The sequence below is a fragment of the Penicillium bovifimosum genome (assembly GCF_028826915.1).
Source record: "Penicillium bovifimosum strain IBT 22155 chromosome Unknown utg000006l_segment0_segment0, whole genome shotgun sequence".
Classification (NCBI taxonomy): domain Eukaryota; kingdom Fungi; phylum Ascomycota; class Eurotiomycetes; order Eurotiales; family Aspergillaceae; genus Penicillium; species Penicillium bovifimosum.
The window spans coordinates 2,216,440-2,242,668 of record NW_026622715.1 but is presented as its reverse complement, the minus strand read 5'-3'; the positions used below and the strand labels follow the sequence as shown (position 1 = coordinate 2,242,668).

Here is a 26,229-nt window from a genome sequence, read left to right as displayed (position 1 = left end):
AAGAGTCCGACCATGCTACCACTATGCATCACGTCCCCAGGCCTCCCGCCGCAATTGACGGTCTTCTCTGGCCATGCGTCGCTTGGGACCCCAGCGCGACTGCACTGCCTCCAAAACACGGGCCTGGATCTCCCTCTTCTCAGGGCTTGCCTGGCAAACCATGGCAATAAAAACGGGCGAGCAGTCAAAGCGTTTGGCGAGCTTGTTCCGGCTCCAGGTCATGGGATCATTCAAGCGGAGTTTGCGGATTTCTTCAATGTCTGAAGGGGTGAGGTGATATTTTCTTTCGGGCATAGACTTGTAGACTCCGGGGAGTTCGTCAACATTGACCGTTGCGGTGGAAGAAAGACTTGAGGCTTTGCGAACGTCATCGGCAGGCAAAAATTTGGATGGGGTGTGGTAGACATTGGGAGCACTGGATGGCGGGTTGTGGATAATGTGATCATGTTCCAAGGTGGATGGGCTGAAAGAGGAATCTGGTTTCACACGTAGTCGTTGCTTGGTTCGTCGGTATGAAGATTGGTTTCGTCGGAATCCTAATGCCAGTGAATCCGACAACGAGGGAAGAAGAAATGGCAAGGTGAGGAACGGCCGCTTGGTCGCGAGAGAGGCCGCCATTGTTCTGGTCAATTGGGGGTGAGATTGATCAGAGACTAGAGAGCGGGAACAAGCAAGGTTAGTGAATCATCACAGTAATTGGATTTGATGATAAAACTAACCTGAAGGTAAGGCTGACTCGGGGTGAAAGGGTCCGGAGGTGCTGGCATCTTTCGCGCTTCAAACCCGAACTTTTTCCCCCTGGTCCCGTGACCACCCCCTTGGCCAGCACTAGTGTAATTACCATACTGTATTGAAGATAAGGCAGTACACGAAATACGCACCCTGCATAGTCAACTCTCGGCATTGAGAATGTCCTTAATACACGTACTGACGAAGTCCTGTAAGTAAAATAAGGTAAAATCATAACATTTGAACTATTCCGTCGGGCTCCTGTCACCTGGTCTACTTCGTATCAATCTCATGTCATCATAACTGAGACCTTCCATGAACTCACCCCCCCCATCCACCTACTCATATTGTATAGTCACTGAGCATGGCTAGTTGATAGCCGATAGCCCTTACTATCGCGATGTCAGACTTTACTGATCAGAAGCCAAGCGTGGCTGGAAGCACACGAGCTCCGAAGCCTGCTGCTCTTACATGGGACAAGAATCAGATCGACACGGGTTCCAGCCTATCACCTGTAAGATCATCCGAAGCCCTGCGAACACCAAACCGAGATTCAACGAGATACATGAGACACCCTTCGTCGCCCGAGAGCTTATCACAACTGCCGCCTCGTATCCATTCCCCCGCATCCCATATATTCGAACGGGATGTGCAGGAAGACATAGTTCCGGCGCAGGCATCGCCCTCCATCCCTGCGCATATTCGCACCGAGAACTATATCCCACCTGTTCTTGAAGCGTCCTCGGCGGCTATCACGGATGATCACCTCGATCCTGATTCGGTCGAGATTGTCACGCACAGCCTACATCAGCCCGCGGGCGGTACATCGGGAGAACAATCAATGTCGTCCTCGGGCATTGATCAGCTGTTGAGCCAGGCTGATGTCGATGAGCGGGCAACAGGCTATGGAGCACTAGAACCGACAGATATGCGTCGACTGAGCTTCATTTCCTTCGCCGACGTTGTCAACGCGGAGCATGCAGAAACAAACGAATTCCATCCTGGATCACTGTCTCGGGAGCGCCTAGGAGATCTGAACCGGTCCCCCTCTCCATTGTGGTCTCCTTCTTCTTCTCATGGACTCGGCACGTCGCCGCCAACAAGCGTTGAGACCTCTTTCAAGGGACATGACCTGTCGCCAACTCGTTTCCCTGCTGTCAGTTCTCCCCAGAGTCCAGTCGCCTCCGGTTTCGGAGGAGAACTCAATGTGGAGACTATGCGGCAAGCTTTGAGAAAAACTGCCAGTGGAGATCTAGGCATGATAAGCCAGGCCGCGAGTACCATAGGGGATGACCCACAAGATCGTACCTTCTAACGGGTCAATATTCCGGTTTGTTCGGCGTTGGGAAGGCGACTAGCTCGGAGCAGGACCTCCTTTTCTTTAAAGTCAAGTGATATATGTTATGGTTATTTTGTTGTTTATCAAGTTACATATGGCAATCCACAGGTCTGGTTACGCCGAATGAACAACCAGGTAGCTTCTTGTGGGGCACATGCCCACGGTGGAGTATATTTCCGGCAATGCTCGAAAGGGTAGGGTTCAAAACATATGTGCGTCTTCTAGCAGCGTGGACCCCTCGTGTTAGATCTACTCGAGTGTAGTAGACTAAGCACTTGACTGCCGAACACTCTGCACTGCGTCCAAGGCCCGTTGAAATGTAGAGCGCAGATCAGACACCTCCTCCAATCCGACACTGATTCTCACCAAATCGGGATCGACATTGAAGGACCTCGCCTGATACATGTTAGTCATGGCTGCATTAGGTATAAGCAAATATGCGGATGGTGTGGTACATACCCAGTCCAATTCGCCGTAATGAGCCAGGAGGACGTATGGAGAACTGACAAGTTAGCACAAAAGAAACAATCATACCAACATAAATGGCAGTCGAGTGCTTACCTCAAGGTGAAGTTGGTTCCAAGACTGGGACCCTTGAGAACCTCTATGGTGTCGTAGAACGCAATCGCCTCGGCTGTGGAGTGGAACGTGACAGAGAACAAGCCACCATAACCGCCATTGGGATTGCGAAGGCTATCGTATAGTGGCTTTGTTGGACTGTACTTCGGGTAGTAAACCTCTTTGACTGTGAAATGATCAGTAGGGCCCCTGCTTAGGAGAAAGGAATACTTACCGAGAGGGGATTCCTTAAGCATAGCTGTGATATTCTCAGTGGTAACATTGATCTGTCCAATGCGAGCAACAAAGTCACGACTGTTTCTCTCCAGGAAAACTGCGTCCTCTGCCCAGTATATGTCTTCATATTCCTGGTCATAAACCTTTTTAATGGATGTATAGTATTGTGCATGAGGATTGAGAACGGCACCGCCTCCCATGACGTTGCTGTCTCCGCTGAAAATTTTGGTCAAGCTGCTGACAACGATGTCTGCCAGGGGCAAGACATTGATGTTCAAGAAATTGCTGATGGTCTCGTCAACCACTATGGCAAACCCATACTGATCTGCCAATTTGCGTATCCGCTTGAGGTCTGGTGTTTTGAGAAGGGGATTGCCCGGTGCTTCCGTGAAGAGACCAAGGAATCGCTCACCGGCCTTCAATCGAGATTCCAGATCATCCAGATCTTCCGAGGAGCCGTGACCATAGAATACGCAGCCTGGTCCCCACTTCTGGAGAATCTTCAACGTATCCGTGTAAGGAAAGCCGAAACAGATTGACGGCAAGTCACCTCGAGTGGTCAGCAAGGTTTGGTGAGCGTTGAAGATGGCGTTCATGCCCGAAGGGTGAAGGTAGACATCGTCCTCAGAAATGCCAGCGACTCGACCTTCGGATGAAGTTGTCTTCAGTGCTTCCGGCAACTCTACATCAGCTGTCAAGACACCGGCGATACGTTTGCGAACGGCCAACTTGGCCTGGTTAGCGAGAGAAGTACTGAGGTTACGGCCAAAACGCTCCTCGATAAATTGAGCATAATCTCTGCCATCTTCAGTACTTGACTTAGGAGGGAGTCCCCGATGGAGCCCTTTCGCGCCCCACTACCGCTTTGGTATCTGCGGGGGCCCTTGCGAGGACACTGCGAGATCGATTCCGCAGTGGCAAAGCCCTTGTCCTCCACCAGGAATCCATCCTCCAAAGCCCCAAGACAGAACTCACCTCGTCGACTGGAGATGCCACTACCCGAGTGTTGCCATACCTGTTTGGTTATGGAGGCGTATTCTTTGGGGTAAACGACGCACGACAACGAGGAGGTAATGCTTGATCCGGCTTCGGTAGTCGGGGCTGGGATGAAGTTGACGATGCGTGCTTTGTAGGCCTGATCCGCAGGGATTTTGCCAATCAAAAATGAGTGACAGATGCGCGCTGACTTTATCGAAGGGAAGAGGATTGCGGTCTCGAGATTGGGGTCACCGACTCGGCGGACAACTTCTTGGGCGAGCTTTTGTATAATAGGATGGATGAAGAATCGAGGATAACCGCATTGCATCTTTTTCACGACCCAATCTTCTCCTTCCTCGTAGCCAACATTTGCCCTCCATGTTGGGAGTGATACACTGACGGCCTTGTAAATGTTGAATTAGAAGAGTCATAGAGGGGTTGCGGGGGACGAAACATACATGGTCAGTGTTTGGAGGCACAGGTCCTCCCAAAACTTGCATCATTCTTAATTGGGATTAGGGATTTAAAGAGCAATTGAAATGTTCTCATAAGAAGTGCTTCAAGAAGAAATATTTACAGAAAAGAACTTTCTGAGGATTGTCAATGATGTTATTCCTCCCCGCTGCGATTTCGGCGATGCTCCGGGTACCTGAAAATTACAGCTGACTCAGCAATCCGATACCAAATACGATACCCGTTATCGCCAAAAAAAATCTCGAGCAGCTCGACAAAACACTACAACCTCACAAAAATGTCGGACCACACATCAAAGCGCAGGAAGCTCAGCCCTTCGCCGGAAAATGCGACTGCCAGTGCTCCCCCGAAACAGACATCGAAAGTGACCGACAAACGGAACCCGACTCGAGGCAAAGATGAGCGCTCCGCAGAGCTTGCGATGGCCAGCGGCTTCTACAAGTCTAGTTTCTTCAAGCTGCAGATGGACGAGTTGCTGGAAGGGTTGAGACCTAACCACGCGAAGCAATTATCGAAGGTTCAGGATGCACTACACCAGATCAAAAGTGCCATTGAAGCGCTGCCCGACAAGACTCCGCAATCCGTCCCCAATGCCGAGAAGGGGCTGCGCGATGCTGGGTTGGTAGTTCCATGGCCCGAACCGCGACCAAGCAAAGATGTCAAGTACAGCATGGCATTTGCGAAGCCAACGAACATAAACGTGGTGGGTAGCTTTGCTCTCAAGACCGGCGCGCGCAATTTGGAGTCGCGCCCAGTTGATCTGGCCGTGACCATGCCAAGTTCTCTCTTCCAGGAGAAGGACTACGTCAATTTCAGATACTTCCACAAGCGGGCTTACTATGTTGCATGCATGGCACTTGGGATTCAAGAAACGGCGAACACCCTCGGGTTTGATGTCAAATTTGGTCCTCAGGATGGAGACAGCCTTCGTCCTCTCATCTTATTGGAGCCACGTCAAGCTGAATCATCCGGGCCTCAGATCCGCATTATGACTGCAATTGATCCTACACTCTTCCCGATCACCAGGACGCTTCCTCTCAAGAGCAATGTGCGCCAGGCCTCCAATGGCTCGGAGACCGGCGAACCGACCCCGTTCTATAACTCCAGCCTCCGTTCCGATGCCGCGGTCTCTCTATATCATAAGTCTATTTACTCAGCCACAAAAAAGTGCGAGTCTTTCAGTGACGCATGTATTCTCGGCCGCACTTGGCTGCAACAACGAGGCTTCCGCACTCCATTCCAGAATGGAGGCTTTGGTGGATTCGAATGGACGGCACTTCTGTCTTTGCTCTTTGAGGGTGGAGGTCCAGCTGGGCAACCGGTCCTGCTACCGTCGTACAGCTGCTACCAAATCTTCAAAGCTACTATTCAGTTCTTAGCTGGCAGGGATCTAACTACACCTCTGTTCTTTGGTCAGGAAGTCCCAGTTCCTTCTGGAGTGCCTGTTGTCTATGATGGCCGCAGAGGGCTGAACATTCTGTTCAAAATGACGCCTTGGTCATATACGACACTGCGCCATGAAGCTGCCATCACCCTGAAAATGCTCAATGAGTCTCGAGAGGACAACTTTGATAAAGTTTTCATTCTCAAGGTTGACGAACCCACCCTCCGGTTTGACCGTTTGATCTCCTTCCCCAAATCCTTCAACGGAGATACCCTTCGCGCTCTTAATGAACAAAATGCGCTGTACAAGGTTCTCACTCGGGCTTTAGGAGACAGGGTCAAACTTATCTCTATTGCAAGCCATGCCATCGATCCGTGGCCAGTCAAATCCAAGCAGCCCAAGAAGTCGAGCCAGGGTGTGTCCGTGGGGCTGCTATTGAATGCTGAGAACGTTGGACGCATTGTCGACCATGGTCCAGCAGCAGAGGAGAAAGAAGAGTCTGCTTCATTCCAGGCGTTCTGGGGCGAAAAGTCAGAGCTTCGACGGTTCAAGGATGGCAGCATTTTGGAGAGTCTCGTGTGGTCCGACGAATCGGAGGAATCGATCATTTATCAGATTCTAGAATACATCCTCCAACGGCACTTCAAGATCACCGCCGACGAATTTGCCTTTGTTGGTGACGAATATGACGAGCACCTCAAGGAGCATGGCGATGACATTCTGGCATACTCCAGTCCTGCTTTCCAGTCAATCGACGAGGCTTTCAAAGATCTAGAGAGATCCATTCGTGGCATGGATGAAGTGCCACTGGAGGTTCGTCACTTGGCCCCGGCCAGTTCCCTTCTTCGGTATACCGCACTCCGACCAACAGGACCCACCGACGTCGTCCTGCAGTTTGAAAGCTCCTCGCGTTGGCCTGATGATTTCGCCGCTATCCAAATGACGAAGATTGCGTTCCTCTTGAAGATTGGAGACTCCCTTGAATCATCTGGCACTGCTGCCTCGTCCTGCCGTGTCGGCCTCGAGAATGAATCAAGCAAGGTTATCAACAATGCGTTCTTGGAGATTCCTCATTCCTCTGGGGTGTTGTTCCGATTGAGGATTCACCACGAACGTGAACAAACCCTCCTTGAGCGTAACCTCAAGGACCGCAATCTGAGTCCTAGGGAAAGGGAAGAGGCTGCTTACGCTCTCTTCGCCTACAAGAAGACATTCGTTCAGACTCCGCGTTTGACACAAGCACTCCGAAGTCTGTGCACCCGCTTCCCCTTGCTGTCGCCCACCATTCGTTTGACGAAACAATGGTTCAGTTCCCACCTGTTCGCTGCCCAAGTCAGTGAGGAGCTGATCGAATTGCTTGTCGTTCGCACATTCACCCAACCTAACCCCTGGGAGTGCCCTTCCTCTGTCATGACCGGATTCTTGAGGACTCTCCACTCCCTCTCTCGCTGGGATTGGCAGCAGGAACCGTTCATTGTTGACCTGGGAGGCGACCTCACCCCTCAGGTGACGGAAAATATCCGCACTCGCTTCACAGCCTGGCGCAGCATTGACCCGGCGATGAACAGTCTGGCCTTGTTCGTTGCTTCCGACGTTGACACGGAAGGCGTGACCTGGACCCAATACGAGATGCCCTCCAAGGCTGTGGCCGCCCGGATGTCCAGCCTGGCTAAGGCAGCAGTAACGCTGCTGCGGAACAAGTCTCATGATATGGAGGTCGACGACCTCTTTGATACCTCGCTTGCTCCCTACGACTTCGTCATTCATCTCCGTTCAAAGCTGTTCAGCGGTTCCTCAACGCCCAAGTACAAGAACTTGGCTGAACCCCGTGCTGGAATGATGCATACTATCAAGTCATTCGTCTGCGACGTGCAGGCCTGTTACAGCCAGAGTATCCTGCTCTTCCATGGGGATGATCGTTGTCCCGTGATTGCTGGCCTTTGGAACCCGCAGTCTGTCAAGTCACGATCATGGAATCTGAAGATGCCTTACTCGACTGCTCCCTCTGATGCAAAGGGCCAAGTGACCATCAACCAGACTGCGATCCTGAATGAGATTGCGCGGTTGGGTAGTGGGCTCATTGAAAATATTGAGATTCGTGAATAGATCTTGTCCTTAATCTGGATTGATGTACATTTTATCCGCCTATATAGCAGGTTTTCCGATTGCAATGGTATTTTTCCTGCTTCAAGACATGAACGAGACAAGTAATAGGCCATCCTGAGTATTTTAAGTATTTTAGTAGTTCTCTGTACTTCAATTGTCAGTCTCAATCTGAATTAGTTAATGCCTGAGGTGTCAACCACTAATAAACAACCAGCCTGTTTTATCTTCGTCTTCTTACATCTACTTCAATATGGCCAGCATAACTCGAGGCCAACGAGCCCTCCCTCAACTCCAGTGGAGTCGCTCCAATCTCCCCCAATCCCAGCTGCTGCCCTTCTGCGCTCGCTCCCAACTCTTCTCAACCTCCGCTCCAACCCAATCTCGCCGGCCCTCCCCGTCACCACCTCAACCCTCACCCCCGACTACAGTCCCAACACCCTCCAAGAATGAAATCAATCCCCCGATCAGCACTCTCCCCGCCGACCTCACCACCCCCTCCCCATTACCTTCCTCCGCCGGCGCAGCAGACAAGCTGAAACGCTATGTCGAATTCGGCCGCGCATATCTCACCTTCTACAAAACGGGTCTGAAAAACGTATACCACAACTACCGTGCCTCACTCCCGCTACGGAAAAGACTAAGCCTACCAGCCTACATCCCCATATCGCCACCCCGGACAAGCACATACAATGCCCACGAGGCACCATCGATAAGAAAGGAGTCCGAACTGGGTCGCGCGCAATTCCAGCTCGTCCGTCGCTCCGCCAAGGATGTCCGCCGCATGATTCCCTTTACGATGATCCTGATTGTCTGCGGGGAATTCACTCCTCTGATTGTGCCTCTCTTCGGCTCAGCTATTACGCCTGCTACGTGTCGTGTCCCCTCGCAGGTGGAGAAGGAGCGCGTTGCTGCGACGAACCGCAAGCGCGCTGCGCTGGATGTGCATATTGCCCCCTTGGAGGATAAGTCTTTGGCGTTGTTGAAGACGGATGGGGTCGAGCAGTTGCGTCTACTTGCTACGCACTTTGCGGACCATGCCTGGGTGGCCGGTGCAGACCCTGCTTCGGTGTTGCGTGCCTGTGCTGTTTTTGGTTTGGTTAACCGCCACGATAAGACTGCAGGCTCGCTGCTCGCTGGTGTGATCTACCGGCCTCGGTTGGCGCGGTATGTGGAGTACTTGGCTATTGATGACGAGATGATCCGTGTTGGTGGAGGAGTTTCGGCTATGATTGCGGCCGAGGTGCGGACTGCGGTTGAAGAACGCGGTGGTGTGGATGTCTCGTCTGGTACTCAAGACCACAAACAGGCGGAGAAGTTGGAGAGGCGCTGGTTGGAGCAGTGGCTAACTGTTCGTGGAGATTCCACGACTAAGGAACAGTAGTTTCGGGGATTATTCGAATATTGAGGGTCCCCTGCTTGTACAGTATACAAAAGGAGCTCTATGTATGATATCTCGCATCTCTAGTCACGAGAAATGGTGTTTCATCGAGCATTGCGACCTACTGGCCAAGATTTGTGTGCTGAATTAGCAACATGTATTCTGCGTTCTATTGAGCTCCAACGGCATGCTTGCAGATGAGATATGTGCAAAGGAAAAGAAAGAATCCAGCGCCCAAGCGTGCCATTTTGTGTCAATTAGGACATGTTAACACCAACGGGGGTATCTAGAAGTCCTCCAATTCGAGAAGACCAATTTGAAAAAAACAAAATGAACAGAAAGACCCAGACCGTCCAACTCCCACGCTGATGCAATTTTCATCCTGCAATGACCGACGAGGCCTGCGCCTGCGCCTGGCCACGGATCTGCTTGGCCCATCGCAGACCGCAGCTATTGCAAAGATCACGATTTCCACTTGGTCCACGCCGCCATTCGGGAGTATTCTTGGTACTGCACATGGCACATGACTTCTCAATCGTGATAGCACTCTGCTTTCGCTTGCGCTTCTTGCGTCGAGCTAGGAGGCGCTGCAGCTCATCAGCCAAGGTGCGGTTCTGCTTCTGCAGCTCGCGCAGCTCAATCTGCCAGCTCGATCCGCGGGTGGGATTGAGTTCCGTGAAGAAGGTTGCCGGGTCCGCGGAAGGTGAATCGTTGCGATTCCCGGACGGCAGACCGTTGTGCCCAATAAGCTTCGTCGGGCCGGGCATCTGTTGTCCGAGAGCGCCGTACTGGCTGGGCCGAAGAGGGTCATCGGCGGTGAGTGTGGTGTTTTGTGTGGTGCCATTGAGCGAGGCGAGACTCTCGTCTTCGGCGGCTGAGATGGCGGTAGCGGAGGGAGGGATAGCTCGAGCAAATCGTATTTGGGCGACGAGGAAGGTCGGTTTAGTTCCCTTGCTTGCGTCACCAGTGTACAATGTGGTGCGTGCTGAGAGGAGGTGCCCCCTTTTATGCCGCATTTGATGTTTGAACGAGGGTGGGTCTTCGGTGTCTTTGCCGCTGCCCCCAGCAGCGGCCATGCCAGCCCCTTGTCCACGGCACGCTGCCTCCAGGGCTTGCGTGATGACGGCAGCATCATCAGTCTCGGTTTCCATAACCTCTGGCAGACCTTGTCCAATCAGATCATCCGGCGAGCGGCCAAGCACCGGCTTCACCTTGGTCGTGATAAAGATAATTATCCCAGACAAAGAGACCTTGGCCCAGACGTCATTCTCGGCCAGCGCGGCAGATGATCCTAGGCGAGCGATCTGATCCAGCGCGTAGACTGGTCGTGGACGGCCGGTCATGACAAGATGCCTCCGGCCCTGGTTCGGGTCAATGTGCCAGGCCCCATGACTCTCAAACCACATATACCCACTGTATTTTCGTCTGATTCGATACACGACACTCACTGGAGCAGGTGTTGTGCTCGCCCGCAATTCACGGATCACAGGACTAATGTCACTGGGGTGGCAGATAGTGGACAGGGTCTTGCCAACCAGCTCGAGTGGGTCATATTCCAAAATCTTTTGGCAGGAGGGTGACAGGTATAAGAATTCCCCGTGAAATGAAAGCACATGGATCACATCGTCCATATTCTCAACGAGAACGCGATCCAGGTAATGCCGGTTGGCCTCGTTGCCAGGTGCACTCGCAGCGTTCAGAATGGCAGTCACTTCGTCATGCCCATACCGCAACACGAGGTCTGGTCGTGATGAGTAGGCTTCTGCTGGGGGCACAATGTACTGTGGTAGCTGATCACGCTGATAGTTAATGCAATAATTGCCATCTGAGCTATATTAGCAAAGGACTCGCCAGGAAGAACGGAGGAATTCGCACCAGGGTTCCTTCGGGCCACGGCTTCAGGCTTTTCAACCAGATCGACCTGGAAGCCGACATAGTATCGATACACATCCGAGTCCCACTGGATGGGAATCATCGTGACGAGGTTCATGAAGGGTTGTCCACCCTTGCGATAATTAATTATACTGACCTGGATCTCATTGCGAGCATCGACAGTGGACCGCAGCCGATGGACAGCCTGTTCATCAACAAATGTCCGTTTCGCGCCGGCTTTTATATTACCGTCGGGCGCTTGAAGGAATCGGCAGTTCCGGCCAACGATCTCATCTTTGGTGTAGCCTGTCAATCGCTCAAAGGCCTCGGAGACATAGATGATAGGCTGATCCTCGGCCAGGATATCACACATCACAAAGGCGCAGGACAGATCGACGGCGCCAATATTAATTCTAGGGTTTGGCCGCATAGCCACGCGGCCCTATACAAAGGTCAATATGCCACCAGGATACAATCACCATGGGGAGAGAAGACATACCAACGCTCCTAGCACGTCAAAGCCAGTGCTCGAATAGATCCCGGTATGTTCCGTCTTGCCAATCTCAGGCTTTTCTAATCCAGGCGCAAGATCTTCTAATTGCCCCGGCGTCAGTCTCTCCCAGTGGACCAAAGTCAACGGGCTTGAGTGCCCCAGGCACAACTCACTTTTAGCGGGTAGGGGTTTCTTAGGCTTAATAGCCACCGGTTGTGACGGACGGTATGGCTGGGCCGCGGGCTGCAAGCGGCGCTCCGCTTGTCGCTGAGTGCGTGACTGCACCTGCGACTGGTCACTTGTGCGTCCTGAAAAATCCGAATCCTCGAAATTGGCGAAGTCGGTGCCTGTATCATATTCGTTGCGGGATAGCAGTGCTGCTTGCTGAGGGTGCGGGGGAAACGAAATGGTCTGTTGGAAAGCTGGGTATGTGGACTGGAACTGTGACTGATCCATCGGAGGAATGGACATGGTGGACGGGTAAGAGGTCGGAACATTGTAGGCGAAGGCGTTGGTAGTATCCAGGTTCATCGGCATCGACACACTCGAGGTCGGGATCCCATAATTGATCATGACGTTGGACATGCGTCCTTCTAGGTCTGGAGGCTGTGATTGACTGAAATTCTGTAGAGGGAAATCTGGATCCTGGGGTAAGATGCCACTGAACGCATGATTCCCGACCTGGCCGGGAAAGGTCATATAGGAAGCATCAGGAAGCTGTGAGGAATCTTGCGACTCATCATCATATTCAATAAAATTGCTCATGGTCAAATTGCAGATGTTGAGGGGGGTTTGATAGCAACGCCCGAGCTCCAGAGCCCCGGAGTTACCAATCTGTTGGGAATTTGGTGACTTCCACTTTTTTCCCTTTCTTTTTGTAGTTCATATATGTTGTAGTTGGGAGTATATATGTTGGAGGAAAGCTGGTGTCTTGCTTGGTACTGTAGAAGAGAAGAGTGAAGGAGGCAAAAATCGACGTCTCCTCTTTCTCCAGGTACAGATGACTTGAAGTGGAGCCGGAAAAGAACTCGGCGCCAATGGACGTGTGATTGTAGGAATTCCAGTTGGATGTAACTGAATTGCAGCAGAACATTCTTGACCTCTGACTGTCTTCACGACTACAATTCATTCAAGAAGACATATAAACGTGTCGATGTTGTATATAACAGTACAACAAATGTGTATACTTCGTACAGTTAACCCCAGGTTATCGATAAGTAATCTCCTTATCTCCTGAATAACCTCAAATCTCAGTCCGCCTTGTGACCTTCCCCTTTCAATTTCCTCCGATCAATGCGACCCCTGGTCCATGGATAAGATCTCAATCACCATCTGTGGAGATGGTGGATGCGGTAAGCAACCCTTTCCAACCTTTCGTCTCCTGATATCTCGCCACCTGCAACATGATTCGGTACCCCAATCTGGGGTTATCTAATATTATGCAAACGATCGAGATCTGACCAGATCGGCAGGCAAATCCTCCATCGCGATGCGGCTGGTCCGCAGTCAATGGGTTCACGAGTAGGTCATTTCCCCTCTGCACACGAAAATATTCTAACTACCTTCTTGATATGATCCAACTATCGGTATTGCGCCTCCCAATCGCCGCCATTAAACCTTCTAATCCACACCAGAGGATTCTTATTCAGTCACCCGCAACATCGATGGACTCCCCTATATCCTTTCCATCACCGACACCGCCGGTCAGGAGGAGTATCGTGGGTTGTGGCCTGCCTCTACCCTGAGTTCGGATGCTTTCCTTCTGGTCTACGATATCACCAACCCCTCGAGCCTCGGAACGTTGGATTATTTTATGGATATGATCCATTCGGAGACAGAACAACGCGTCGAGGACAACCAGCGGCTACAGAAGGAAGTGGGAAAGCAAGGGGATTTTGGTCCGGTTGGCTTGCCACCACCCATCAAGATCGTTGTAGGCAACAAATGTGATCTCAAAAATGGTCGGGTGGTGACATCTCGCGACGGGCTCGAGTACGCGCGCAAACACGGTTGCGGATTTATGGAGACTAGCGCGCGTGAAACAGTCAACATCGAGGAGACTTTTGCCCGTATGCCGTGTCTGTCGATAAAAGTGACGAGAAAGAAGGCTAATCACTGCATAGACATCGTTCGCCGCGTTGTCGAAGCCCGACTCCAAAGCCAGAATGGTGCTTCTCCCGCGTGCGCCGAGTCAGCAAAGCACACCGTACCAACCGTGGTAGATGCATTTGCAGACGAGACCCAGACTCGACGAAGTCGCGCATGGGAGCTTATCAAATCTGTCAGGCATCGGAACACAACGGAAAGACAGGGTCAGGAACAGACCGAACTCCCGAAGGTGGGACGTCAAAGACGGAAGAAATGTCAAAAATGCTGTCCGGGGGTCGGCCAAATCTGGTGTCTCCACCGTTGTTAAAGAGATCAAGGATTCTGATTTGTAGATATTGTACGGAGTAGATATATATTGAATATATACCATACCACTATCATGATGGCTCGTCGATCTGAGAGATTTGACATTGACCTGACGTTGAAAGAGAACCCTAAAAAAGCAGCCCAAATTTCAACGGGGAATGAATGGACTCGGGATGCGTCTCCGCCTTAGATCCGACCCGGGCCATGCTGCTGGGAGAGGTTCCACGGATCGCAGATGGCTCCAGACCACGGGGGATTGACATCGATCCATCGTCGCATATTTCCAAATGCAGTAAGTTGAGTAAGTAGTCAGCCGTTGCTTAGCCGAGATCAAGTAATGGGTATAATGGTCTGGCCCTGGGAGAGAAACAGGTTGAACAGTTATAGGGAAGTTACAATGTACTTCACGTTTCAGAACATGAATCCGAGGACTCAAGAGAGATAGTTCCTTATTGGGCGAAATATTCGAATGGTCACGTCATGGACTTGGGTTGTCATCTCAAATCGATTACTCCATGAAACGGGTGTGGCTGATCATATCACTAGTTCATTGATGGGGCCTAGGCTCATGAATCACGATGGTGCTGCATGTTTGTAGAGATCCAAATGACCCATCTCGAGTCATTGTGATGCGAGAGTAATGTTACCGTATTTTTGGATTTATCATGGAATGTATGTTTTTAAGCCACAATTTGGTATCAGTCTAATACTCGAGTTAATACTCTATGAGTGAGCATGAATAAACAGTCCTACATAAAAGAATCGAGCGGGTACATCTAATCGGCATAGGCTTGCCGAGTCAGTTGTAATTCCCCTATAGGGGTTATGCAACGTGCCAAGAGTATAGAGATCGGGCATAATTTATGCTTGATCACTAACTACAACTCTTCATTCGTTAATTCTGCGTCAATATCTCCTACATGGTATATGTATACCGATCTAGTAACTCGTATACATGTCGGTATATCAAATATCCATACATCAGTACTTAGATACCGGAAATGCAATCCAGTCGGATCTACGGAGTACGTCAGACTCAGAACGGTTCAAAAGTCTCCGAAGCTCCGTTCTCCGTAAGCCGTAAGAGTTCCTCAATGCCGAGTCTTCCAGATCCACTTGGTAAAGCTCGAGTATTGGGTAATTTTGACTCTCTCATACTTGGAGGGCGCTTCTCTATCAAAATTAAAATTGCAAAAACAAGAAAAGTACCTCCCCTCTTTTTATGAGAGAAGCTTATATAGGTAGGTATATCGACGCTGACCTGGGCTTTTTTTTTTCTTTCTTTTATTACTACATAATCAAGTCTAACCTCGTTTCTTCTTACCTCTTCATGATCCAAGGATCTCGTATCTGCATCCGTCTACTCTATTTTCTCTTTGAACTCAATTCTCCTGTTGGATTCGAAAGATCAGACAATTTCTGACTTGACATCATTATATCATTGACCCCGACTGACGTCGATCATTGGTTCTCGCCGGATCTGGAAGTATAGCTAAAAGAGGGACGAATTCCCCTCCCCCGGAACTTCATATACTCTTCCTATTCTCTATCATCCAACCTTCACACATCATGACAGCACGCCAGTCAACGCCAAGCTCAGAGCACTCGCATTCCGATAGCAATGTTCGCAAAAGAGTATGCAAAGCATGCGATCGATGTCGCCTGAAGAAATCCAAGGTATGTGAAATAGAACCAGGAACGATCAATTGCCCAACATGCACTGACTTGGGACAGTGTGACGGATCTAGTCCTTGTTCTCGATGTCGTGCAGATAATGCCATCTGTGTCTTTGGAGAGCGCAAGAAGGCGCATGACAAAGTGTACCCGAAAGGGTAAGCTATCTATACTTATATTCCAGACCAAAGGAACCCCAAACTAACCCAGATTCTCCATTAGATACGTGGAGATGCTCGAACAGCAACAAACTTGGTTGGTCAATGGCCTCCAGGAACTTTATCGACGCAACATCGAAGGCGAAGGCTGGCCTGGCGAGCACCTGAAACTCGAACCCAACGGACAACCACTTACCCACGACTTACTCATGCGCCTCGGCGCGCTTGACGGTTCCAAAGGCGAGCGCTTTGAAGAGAACCCCGAAGCTTTGCAGCAGGAGCTATGGCACACCAATACCGGCATGCAACGGCAAGAATCTTCCGACGGTAGCTCCGATAGCCCGCAATCACCAGCGGCTCGTTCGCGCTTTTCCTCCGATGCTTTCTCCCAGCAGCATATGCCGCCTACGCCACCGACTTACAGCCCATCTACCCGCACAGTTATCAAGACCGAGCCGGGTCTGATGCCCAGCACTCCACATTTCGCGCAGCCCATGGCCATGCAGGGTGTGGTCAATCCATTGGTTCTGCAAGGCTCGCAACAGTGGCCCAGCAACGGGTTTAATTCTTTTGACGAGATGGATCTGATGTCGACCGCCGATTACTCCAATATGTCTTTCGATGATCAGCAGTTGTCGCCCATGTTCAATCGACAGGTACCCATGAACTGCATATCGCAAGGGTCATATGTCGATTCTAAGACCGACTACGATGATTTCAACCAGTTCCTCAATCCGAACCCCACGGAAATCACCTCGATCTGAGCATCCATCTTGGTGTTATTCTTCCTGTGGTTTCTTTTCCTTTCATTTTGTTCGTTCTAACGCCGTATGACGTGATGCATGTATACTATACATGTGCGATTATCTTCTCTCTCTCCTCTTTTCCTGGCGCTATCTTGCCCCGCGAGAACTTTGGATTCAGGCGCAATTGGGATCCTAATCACATCTGTACAGTGAACTGGGGCTTGGGGTTTGGAGTTTGTTTGGTTTTCTGATTATCTGGAGTTCTAAAATGGGGCAAGGGGGCGTCTTTCTTTACAGTCTAATGGCAAATTAATGAAGTTCATTGCAGACATGTCACCGTTACAGCACCCGAAACGGGCAATGATCTCATTCTGGTGACCTTTTCCTTTGTACACTTTTGACAGTACCCAGGAACATTTACACAGTTCCAGAACATCAGAAAGATATAGGGATCGGAGCAATATGCCGGACAATTGACTCCACTCAAGCCCCAAGGCTCCCCTACATAGAACTGAGGAACAAAACGGGAATAATTCGGAGATAACCAGGGAACAGGTCCATCAAAATTACAAGGCTGATTACGGAGTAATGGATTAGTGATCAAGTTGAGTTCCGATTTGATCTTCTGACTCAGCGGATGATTACCAAGGCGAGATCAAGGTTCGTCTCCACTGAGCGATTTTTGTGTACACAGTACTCCGTATGTTTTCAGTTCTTTGTTTTTTATATTTTTTTCACTTATGTGAGATTCTTTTACAAACGTCAAATCGCTCAAAATGGTCAGATGCTCCGAATCTGCAACCCTAATCGGTTTATCATGTTGTAACACATCTATGGGCTAAGAACCGAATCATGTGCGTATAGATACTCCGTACCCTTGCAGAGATAGTAAGCCTGTATTCGTTTTCGGTCTCGGACAACACACCAAGGTCAAGACCAAGACCATCGTCCATCGACATAATCGCATATTTGAGCTACCCCTGACCCACGGCCCCCAGCATCGTCAAACCTGCTTGCCAACTCGATAGTAACCTTGAAGTGTCTATCACAATGCCAATAGTTTCGAGCCAATGCTTGGATCTTGGCATGTCCCCTTTTTCACTTCTCACTTCTCAGCTATTTCCAAGGTGGGCCTTGACTCTTGAGTCTGGGGGTGAAGATCCTCTCGTTCTTCGGACGCCGGACCCCATTCCCTCCGACCGGATGTTGGCTGATCCTAAACCCGGGGTCTTATGTCCGCTCCATGACAGTCTGACAGTGACAAGTGGTAAAGTAAAATGATGGTTGGATACCAAATATAATCGTGTGGCGGGTTTATTATGAGGGACAACTCACCTACTTGGAGGGAGATTATCATGATTCATGTCCGATAAGTCGATAACCTTGGATTACATAGATCTAGGGCTGATATGGAGTACCAAAGTCACGAGGCGAGCTTACCCTAATTTGGCTACTGGGTAATCTGAGTCCTGTTTAGCCTAAAAACCCCATAATTCAGGTTTCAGGACCCTCCCAGGCACATTGAGAACACCTTGAAACACCAGATATCTCAAGATTTATGCTAAACCCAAGGGAAAAATGGTGAAAGAAGTCGGTGATTGATTCCGCAGATTGCGGGGTTCCAACGTCACGTCGACCCTAAAAACCACCGACTTCCCTTCCTCCCCACCAACTCCCTTCCAGAGGCAAATAAACAATAAATCGAAATCATGTCCGAACAATCCGCATTCAGCTTCCTGCCTTTGGGCGCCATCATCCAAGAGTTCCGTGTCGGTGGCCAGAACATCGTCCTGGGTTTCCCCACGCAGGAGGACTACGTGAAACATAACTCCCCGCATTACGGTGCAACCATCGGTCGCGTTGCCAATCGCATCAAGGATGCCCTGATCCAGGACCTCAATGGCCAGAAGGTTCAGCTGACGAAGAACGATGGCCCCAATTCACTGCATGGCGGTGAGCAAGGTTGGGGCAAACGCGTATTTGACGGTCCCCACGCCGTCCAGCGCAACGGTCAGGACGCCCAGCTGTTCAAATATCTCTGCAAAGATGGCGAGGAGGGGTACCCCGGGACCGTCGAAGTGCGCGTCTGGTACACCGCCAGCAAGGATGACGCCAAGACCGTGCTGACTGCCGAGTACGAGGTGGAATTCATTGGCAACGAGTGCGAGGAGACCGTTGTCAATCTCACCAACCACAGGTAAGTCCAGCCCCGCCAGTTCCCAGGTTGTAGTCAACTTCCCGCTAACGGATATGCCTCGTAGCTACTTCAATATCGGGGATGGTCCTGATATCTCGGGCACCACCGCTCAGCTCGCTACGGCCGACTATCTTCCCATCGACAGCACCGGTATCCCATCAGGCGGAATTGCCAAATTCCCTCGCGATGTGACCACTCCGTTCACGCTCACTGCGACCGGTGCACACATCGATGACGTCTTCGTGTTGGAGACTGAACCCAGTAAGATCCCGCTGGACACTCGTGGCTTGCCGCTTCGTCGCCTGGCGCAGTTCAGCAATGCGGGCACGGGCCTGCATCTCGAGGTGCACAGCACTGAACCGGCGTTCCAGTTCTACACTGGCAAGTACATTAATGTACCCTCGATCAACGGTGCGCCGGCGCACCATGAGGGAGCTGGATTCTGTGTCGAGCCTAGCCGATATGTGAATGCGATCAATGAGCCCGAGTGGCGATCGATGGTCCTGCTGAAGAAGGGGGAGATCTTTGGTTGCAAGACTGTATACAAGGCATGGAAGGCTTGAAGGGAGGGGTATGCATTTGACGGGGATTATGCAGTACATAGTTGATGTATTAAATCCACATTGAGATATTTTACATTCAAAAACCTCGAGTGGAGATTGGCTTGGCCTTGATTCAGAGACTGGGTATCAAAACGTGGAAATCATGTTGTAATACAGCATACAGCATATACATTATTAATAATATTGACGTACAAGTGAGAACCGCAAGATCGTGCCGAAGCCGACCAAGTTATCTCCGTCATCTTTTCCCGATCCGTGGATCCTCGGCAGCCCGTGTTTAGCGTATTCCGAGGTCAAGTCCGAGGTCATGTCCGAGGTCAGGTCCGAGGCTGAATTGCATGATCACATCGGATTAGACATGTGAATATTCAGTAAGATGTACTCTACTACATGTATAGTTATGTAGTGGTTTTTTACGTAGGTTACTACCGCACCTCTGTTATAAATGTAGGTACTTGTGTATATGGTTGGGACACGATCTCTAACAAGCCCCAACTAAGAACAAAAAATAGCATTTCACATAAAAGCTCCGTGACCCCGCTTCGAGAACAATTCGCCTTCGAGACTACCCATAGGGCCATAAGGCCCCACCTTTTGGCATTGGGGAATCTTAAGTCATTTCTCACTATTGGAGTGCCGTTACTGCCGTATTCCCGCTGTGTTTCTGGATTGCGGTACTATACAATATGAGGCTGTATCTGGATGGGCAACATGCTATACTGCATAGCTGGAGAGAAAGGTTCTAAGCACAGCAATATGACACAGCCTCGATGAAGGGATTGCTGCTGTGTATTATTCGAGAAGACTAACTTGGGGCTTGTCCAAGGCTGAGGCTGAATGCGTCCACGTGACATCGGCCGAAATCGGAGGAACCCCGGGCCAAGCCGAGCTTCTTCGCCCCGCGTGGGGGACGCTGATCAACTTGATGAAAGCATTCAATTTCTCCAGTCCGACCATTCGACCGCCCCCATCGATTATCTACAATGGCTTCATCCCACGGAGATCTGCGTCATCTTCTCCCTGGCAACTACAAGCGCCTGGTCACTTCTTGGCTGGAAGAGGACTGTCCCAGCCTGGACTATGGCGGCTTTGTTGTTGGTGAGTCAGAAGGCGAAGCCCGATTGTTGGGAAAGAGTAAGGTGTGTATTGGTGTTGCGCCAAACACAATCAAAGGTCACAGATGCTAATTGATCGGTAGGGCATTGTCGCAGGTGTACCATTCTTCGATGAAGTTTTCTCACAACTAGGCTGCACGTAAGTCTACCTCTTGCCCTCATACTCGCCGAGAAAGCCTACTCAAACCACCTCCCCTGCAGAATCGAATGGCACATCAAGGAAGGTGAAACAATCACCCCGATTCAGCACTGCGCAACCGTGCGCGGGCCCATCCGCAAGATCCTCCTCGGCGAGCGCGTGGCGCTCAACATTCTCGCACGATGCTCGGGCATCGCCAGCAAGAGCGCCTCGATGCTCGCTGCACTGCGTGCGCAGGGGTGGCAAGGAATTCTGGCCGGTACAAGGAAAACGACGCCTGGCTTCCGCCTGGTGGAGAAATACGGGATGCTCGCTGGCGGCGCCGATCCCCACCGACACGACCTAAGCTCGATGACAATGCTGAAGGATAACCATGTATGGGCATGTGCGAACAACCGGGCTGCGGCGGATGGGGGTGTTGCCGACCCCTCATCGATTGACTCGATTGCGGCGGCGATCCCACGCGCTGTGCAGGCTGCAAAGGCTACCGGTGGATTCTCGACCAAGGTTGAAGTTGAGTGTCGGAGTATTGAAGAAGCCAATGCCGCGATAGGGGCTGGGGCAGATATCATTATGCTGGATAACTTCACGCCAGAAGGAGTGCGGGATGCTGCAGCGCACCTTAAGCGTGAATGGTCCTCGAAGAAGGCTTTCTTGATCGAGGTGAGCGGTGGGCTGACAGAAGAGAATGCGCCATCGTACGTCTGTGCCGATGTGGATATCTTGTCTACAAGTTCGATCCACCAGGGCACGGGGATTGTGGATTTCTCACTGAAAGTATCGTTGCGATAATCATACAATTCATTCCAAAGTGCATGTGTATAGACAATGGAGGGAAAGAAATCGAACACCGACATTGGCAAAAGAAACAAAACAAAAACGCCTTTCCTCGTCTCATGCCCTCATGATCATTACAAGCATTGCAGAAGTAAAACAGACGCGGGTATAGTACATAGGCTGGAAGATCAGACTTCAATGTCGACTGTAATGCCCTCTCCTTCACTGGAGCTAGGCGCTTCATCCGAGACAGGAGGGCGACCACCACCAGTGATGGTCGCTGGAGCTCCGCGCCGCGCACGTTCCCGGTTGAGTTGGTCTCGAAGTTTCTGGTTTTCGGCATCGCGTTCCTCCAGTCGTTTGCGAGCACCACTGCGGTCCAAGAGACGCGCCTCGCGCTCAGATTTGACTCGCTTTTCCAGCTCATGCAGCCTGTGAATCCATTTCTCATCTCCACCATCCCAGCCACTGTGCGAGCTGCGCGTACGTGGTATCATCGTCCCGGGATTATTGTTGGTTAATGTGCTACTAGAAGAGGAGTGCGAGGGCTGCGGAAGTCCTGTACTGCTGCGACTGAGACCTTTCTCGGCACGAGACCTTTCAGTGCCAACGACAGAGCTCGCCGCCGACACTAGCGAAGGGGATCGAGGCCCCGATGCCATGACTGCAGCCGCAGGACCCTGTCTGGAGCCGGGTTGGAGTAGGTTGAGCTCAGCCTTGAGAAGACGGTTCTCGCCACGCAGTTTAGATATCTCTGGCGTGGAGCTCGACTGTCCACGGCCGGACCTCATGTTCTTCACGGCTTCTTCGAGGCGCTCGAGCTTCTTGATGCGCCCATTGTATGACGTCTCCAGCGCGTGATACCGCTTGGTCAACTCGTGATCGACACTCTTGATGCGAGTCTTGAATCCCGCCATGACGGCCTCGACAGTCTTCATTGCAAGCAAAAGGTTGCGACTGAAGCCTGGCCAGAACAGAATATTGCCAATAACCTCCTGGCTTGGGAGATTGCCATTGATCAGACTATTGGAGTGCGCCCAATCCGGCCCGCAGAGTCCGGATAATCGTTTCCAAATGTTAAGGAACATGGTATTGCGCTCGCTAAGCTGGTCCTTGAACTGCTGTTCTAGCGCTACATACCTCTTGCGATCCTCGGTTCGCGCCTTTTCCAGGTCTGCAATGCGAGAATTGCTTTGCGCAATCGTCCGGGATGCCTGCTGATGAGATTTGAGTGACGACTCAAAGGATTGTTTGTCGGCTCGGCGGGCGTGCCGTTCACGATCCAACAGTTCTGAGAGTTTGCGTGATTCAAGTCCGTGACTTTCGAGTAAAGCATCGCGGTTCCGAAGCAGAGATTCCTTTTCATCTAGCTGCGAGCGAACGCTCTCCAACTCCAGGGCGGTCGATTCGAGTTCCTTTTGTAGCTTCATGATGTTGGTGATCAAGCTTGACCGACTGCCGCTGAGATCACCTAGAGTTTCTCTCAAATTGTTTTCGAGGTCCATTAACCGTTCTCGCCAAGTGGAGGTTTCAATTTCTTGGGCAGAGAGACTCTTCTTCAACCGTCGGACTTCCTCCTTGGAAGCTGAAGCTTCGCGGTTCAGCTCATTCATGATGCGTTGGACATCTTGCTTCTCCTTGCTCCCAACCATCTCTCGCTGGTGACGTTCGTCGGCCAGTCGCTGCTCAAGCTCTCTGGTCTTATCCTTTTCACTGGACAAACTCATGCGGTAGTTCTTAAGGTCTGATTCTAGGTCCCCGATACGGATCTTGTCGCCATCTTGCTCTTCGCGGAGGAAAGCAATTTCATTCTGGCTCGACTCGATCTGCACCGTGAGTCGCTGCACCTTGGTGTTGGCTTCGAATAGACTCTTTTCCATAGACTCCATCTCACGGTTTGTCTCTTCAAGCTCCCGCTGCACGGACTTGTATGCAGCCAGGTTGTTTTGTGCGTCTTCCTCAAGACGGATGATACCCTCATTCGCAGATCGCATCTCTGCCTGCAGGACCTTGAGATTTTCATCTTGATTTCTCAGGTCCTCGTTCATGCGCTGACACTCAACAATCTTCTGATCGAGCTCATCTCCCAGTGTATCCAACTCTTCCTGTGCCTCGGCCCTTAGGTCTTGGAAGGCCGCATCTCGTTCGTTTGCCATATGCACAGCCTGGTCTCGTTCTTGCTGTAGATTTTGGATCTCTTCTTCAGCTTGGTCAACATCGGCCTGGTATGCCTTATCAAGGGCCTCCAATTCTGCAATATAGTCCTCAAGTTCTGCTCGGATGGCTTGATTTTCAAGCTTGAGGGTCGACACTTGATCGCGAAGTTGTCCATTGCGGGCTTCGAGTTCGTCGCGATCCATGTCGCGAGACATAGTTGTTTTGCTGCTAGCCTGGGAAGATGGCCGAACATGAGCGCGTGAAGCAGAACGATCAAAGATACTGTCTCCAGCTATGGATTGGCCGCCATGTCGGCGTTCTCCGAGCTTTAATTCTTCGATCTCTTGATAGAGACGTTCCTTTTCTCGATTGCGGGACGTCAGCATTGAAGTTTGAGCGCTGACTTCTTTTCGTAGTTCGGCGTTTTCCTGTTTGAGAAGCCCCAGCTCTACAACGAGGGTACTGTTAGGAACACCAGGGAGTCGATTGCCATCTCTATCAAATGTGTAGTCATATTGACCAGACTTCGTGGCAGAATACATCTCACTGCGCAAGCGAATCGTTTCATCCCGAAGTCTGCGGTTCTCCTCTTCGGCTTGCTCACGCGCGGATGTTTCTGCATCAAGCATGTCTTTCCACATTTCCTATCAAGCGGTTAGTTTGCCCGTCGGTCAAAGAGGGTATAAAACTTACTCGCTCCTCTCTTGCGCCTGCATCGGACTCTCCTGCACGATTGTCGCTAAGAGACTTGACCATCTCAGCCAACCGTCGCTTCTCACTTTCCCGTGCGATGGTTTCTGATCTCATGCGCTCAATCTCTAGTTCATAGGTTTCAATCCGTTCCCGCAGAAAGATCATCTCTTCGTCTTGAGCCGAGTCACGTTCACCATCCTCTGACGCTTCAGGGTCATGATTGACCATAGAATCCTTGTCCGATTGATGGTCTTTGACCTGCTTTTCCAAGTCCCGAATCTTGCGCCTTAGGCTCTGGTTGTCCTTGGAGAGTTTGACCTTGTCTGATTTGAGCTCGACATTCTCTGAAATCATCTCCTTGATGCCTTCTTCGGAACGCTTATTGAGTGCCTCATTGAGAAAATGAATTCGCATTTTCAGGTCAAAGTTCTCCTTCGCCAGGCGATCGATGGTACTGCTCTGTTCCTTAAGAGTCAAGTTCCGACCACTTTTCGCAAACGTAGGCGTCGATGCCCCTAGTCGTTTATCTGGTTGAAAGTCTTCCCGAAACCGTTGCGCAAATGTGGTAGGAATCTGAATGCCCTTTATGCGCTCGGTGATTGCTGTATCCGTAGGAAGATTGTTGTCTTGTGGCTTCGCCTTTGGTGTCACCGGCGCCGAGGTGTCTTCGACTGGATCAGCACGAGAACGTGGTGAGCCTTCCTCCTCTAGAGTATGCAGGCCTCCATCCGCTGGACTGGGTTTGATCTTATCGAACGGATTTTCTTCGCTATAGCCAGAGATCCCTGATGCCATGCTCCCCAGACTGGTCGTTCTAGCCATATGCGTATGATTTCTGGCATGTAGACTGCCATAGTTATCGGACGTTGCGCCTCCAGTTTGGAGGGCATAGTCCGCGCCAAGTGTGGCATCGCTGTTGGTTGTTTCGGTGTTATTACTTGCGACCGAGGAGTGTGAGAGACGATGGGCTGATTGGCGGCTAGTCAGGTACTTTGGTCGGCTGGCTTTGCGACTACCAGGGGTACTACTACCACTCTGGTCACTGAACAGGTGCGATGCACCGGGGGACAAGCTGCGGGAGGTATTTCGAAGTTTGGAGGGAGTAAGTTGTGATTCGTTCTCGGTCATAGAAAATCCAGATCTGAAGGGATGCGCGTCCTGAGGGAGCTGGCCGTCTTCTTTCTCCAACGAGGTGGTTTGAGGTTGGCGCAGCTTTGTAGCCGTCGTGGGTGAGGAGTCAGGTAATGGAGTATCCGTAGGCTGTTCCGATTGGCGAGCAGGTGCTGATTCTGTCTGTTCTTGCGCGTTGCCATCTTCGTCATGTATCGAACCTGTCTCGGCTTGTTCTAAGGAAGAGAGCTGTGAGGAATCCTGTGTCGTTTCTGCAACGTCATCTCTTGGGACTCCAACCAAATAAGTATCATCTGCACCAGCAGAAGGCCCGGTCGCAATTGTCGAGGGTTCTGGTAAGAAGCTGGACTCGATGTCCATCAACTTGCGACGCATTTCGTGCTCTTCGATCAGGGTCTGGTTGTTGTCGCGTTCGTCGCCATTTTCGCTTGATGGATGAAAGGGACTACTATCGTCGCGATCTGTCAAAGAAGGAATAAAACTGTGGTCTTCCAGGTCCAGTTGCGATGTTATGGTAAATTCAGGGTCGGGGTCCTCAATATCATCAATGTCCGGCTCGGGGGTTTGCGCGTAATCGGAGTGTGTGACCGAGATCGGGGGGATTACCCCCGGTGCGTCCTCTGCCATGAAGTATTCTGAACTGAGATCATGCGACTGATCTGGAGTCTGAAATATCGAAGAAGTCGAAGTTGTGAGCTGGGACATGACGAGTGTTTGGGTCTCCACTCCCTGCGTCTTACCCGCGTTCATCGGCGAATGAGCGTTCGTCGTGGTCATTGGATGTATCAACTTGAGAGTTGCCAGAGAAACATAAGAAAAGGTAAATGGATTGAAGATGGGATCATGTGAGTAATGAGGAATTAAGGTGTTGAGAGAAATACTGTTACTTTACACCTACGCACTTATTACTTCTGCT

General features: G+C 50.9%; 11 protein-coding genes across 11 annotated transcripts; 7 read left to right on the top strand and 4 right to left on the bottom strand.

The window, feature by feature from the left end:
* Positions 1-21: 21 nt before the first annotated feature.
* N7515_008488 (mitochondrial 54S ribosomal protein mL58) lies at positions 22-618 on the bottom strand (the record flags this gene model as incomplete). The annotated part of the gene is made up of 1 exon (XM_056669232.1): positions 22-618. The coding sequence occupies one exon, from the start codon at positions 616-618 to the stop codon at positions 22-24; it is 597 nt and encodes a 198-aa protein (XP_056519062.1).
* Positions 619-1,129: 511 nt separating this feature from the next.
* On the top strand, positions 1,130-2,044 carry N7515_008487 (uncharacterized protein; the record flags this gene model as incomplete). The annotated part of the gene is made up of 1 exon (XM_056669231.1): positions 1,130-2,044. One exon carries the CDS (start codon positions 1,130-1,132, stop codon positions 2,042-2,044), a length of 915 nt encoding a protein of 304 aa, XP_056519061.1.
* Positions 2,045-2,335: 291 nt separating this feature from the next.
* N7515_008486 (cystathionine gamma-synthase) lies at positions 2,336-4,344 on the bottom strand (the record flags this gene model as incomplete). The annotated part of the gene is made up of 6 exons (XM_056669230.1): positions 2,336-2,464; positions 2,528-2,570; positions 2,630-2,813; positions 2,862-3,668; positions 3,725-4,244; positions 4,300-4,344. 6 exons carry the CDS (start codon positions 4,342-4,344, stop codon positions 2,336-2,338), a joined length of 1,728 nt encoding a protein of 575 aa, XP_056519060.1.
* A 248-nt stretch (positions 4,345-4,592) lies between these two features.
* Positions 4,593-7,805, top strand: N7515_008485 (rRNA-processing protein UTP22; the record flags this gene model as incomplete). Its single annotated transcript, XM_056669229.1, has 1 exon — positions 4,593-7,805. The coding sequence occupies one exon, from the start codon at positions 4,593-4,595 to the stop codon at positions 7,803-7,805; it is 3,213 nt and encodes a 1,070-aa protein (XP_056519059.1).
* Positions 7,806-8,055: 250 nt separating this feature from the next.
* N7515_008484 (uncharacterized protein) lies at positions 8,056-9,186 on the top strand (the record flags this gene model as incomplete). The annotated part of the gene is made up of 1 exon (XM_056669228.1): positions 8,056-9,186. The coding sequence occupies one exon, from the start codon at positions 8,056-8,058 to the stop codon at positions 9,184-9,186; it is 1,131 nt and encodes a 376-aa protein (XP_056519058.1).
* Positions 9,187-9,560: 374 nt separating this feature from the next.
* Positions 9,561-12,313, bottom strand: lreA (uncharacterized protein; the record flags this gene model as incomplete). Its single annotated transcript, XM_056669227.1, has 3 exons — positions 9,561-11,008; positions 11,059-11,497; positions 11,555-12,313. 3 exons carry the CDS (start codon positions 12,311-12,313, stop codon positions 9,561-9,563), a joined length of 2,646 nt encoding a protein of 881 aa, XP_056519057.1.
* A 544-nt stretch (positions 12,314-12,857) lies between these two features.
* On the top strand, positions 12,858-13,964 carry N7515_008482 (putative RAS small monomeric GTPase; the record flags this gene model as incomplete). Its single annotated transcript, XM_056669226.1, has 2 exons — positions 12,858-12,900; positions 13,183-13,964. The coding sequence occupies 2 exons, from the start codon at positions 12,858-12,860 to the stop codon at positions 13,962-13,964; spliced, it is 825 nt and encodes a 274-aa protein (XP_056519056.1).
* A 1,568-nt stretch (positions 13,965-15,532) lies between these two features.
* N7515_008481 (Zn(II)2Cys6 transcription factor domain-containing protein) lies at positions 15,533-16,559 on the top strand (the record flags this gene model as incomplete). The annotated part of the gene is made up of 3 exons (XM_056669225.1): positions 15,533-15,640; positions 15,698-15,795; positions 15,860-16,559. The coding sequence occupies 3 exons, from the start codon at positions 15,533-15,535 to the stop codon at positions 16,557-16,559; spliced, it is 906 nt and encodes a 301-aa protein (XP_056519055.1).
* Positions 16,560-18,250: 1,691 nt separating this feature from the next.
* N7515_008480 (uncharacterized protein) lies at positions 18,251-19,301 on the top strand (the record flags this gene model as incomplete). Its single annotated transcript, XM_056669224.1, has 2 exons — positions 18,251-18,738; positions 18,803-19,301. 2 exons carry the CDS (start codon positions 18,251-18,253, stop codon positions 19,299-19,301), a joined length of 987 nt encoding a protein of 328 aa, XP_056519054.1.
* A 983-nt stretch (positions 19,302-20,284) lies between these two features.
* Positions 20,285-21,347, top strand: N7515_008479 (nicotinate-nucleotide diphosphorylase (carboxylating); the record flags this gene model as incomplete). The annotated part of the gene is made up of 3 exons (XM_056669223.1): positions 20,285-20,440; positions 20,500-20,555; positions 20,618-21,347. 3 exons carry the CDS (start codon positions 20,285-20,287, stop codon positions 21,345-21,347), a joined length of 942 nt encoding a protein of 313 aa, XP_056519053.1.
* Positions 21,348-21,520: 173 nt separating this feature from the next.
* On the bottom strand, positions 21,521-26,090 carry N7515_008478 (putative anucleate primary sterigmata (ApsB); the record flags this gene model as incomplete). The annotated part of the gene is made up of 2 exons (XM_056669222.1): positions 21,521-24,133; positions 24,183-26,090. 2 exons carry the CDS (start codon positions 26,088-26,090, stop codon positions 21,521-21,523), a joined length of 4,521 nt encoding a protein of 1,506 aa, XP_056519052.1.
* Positions 26,091-26,229: the final 139 nt, after the last annotated feature.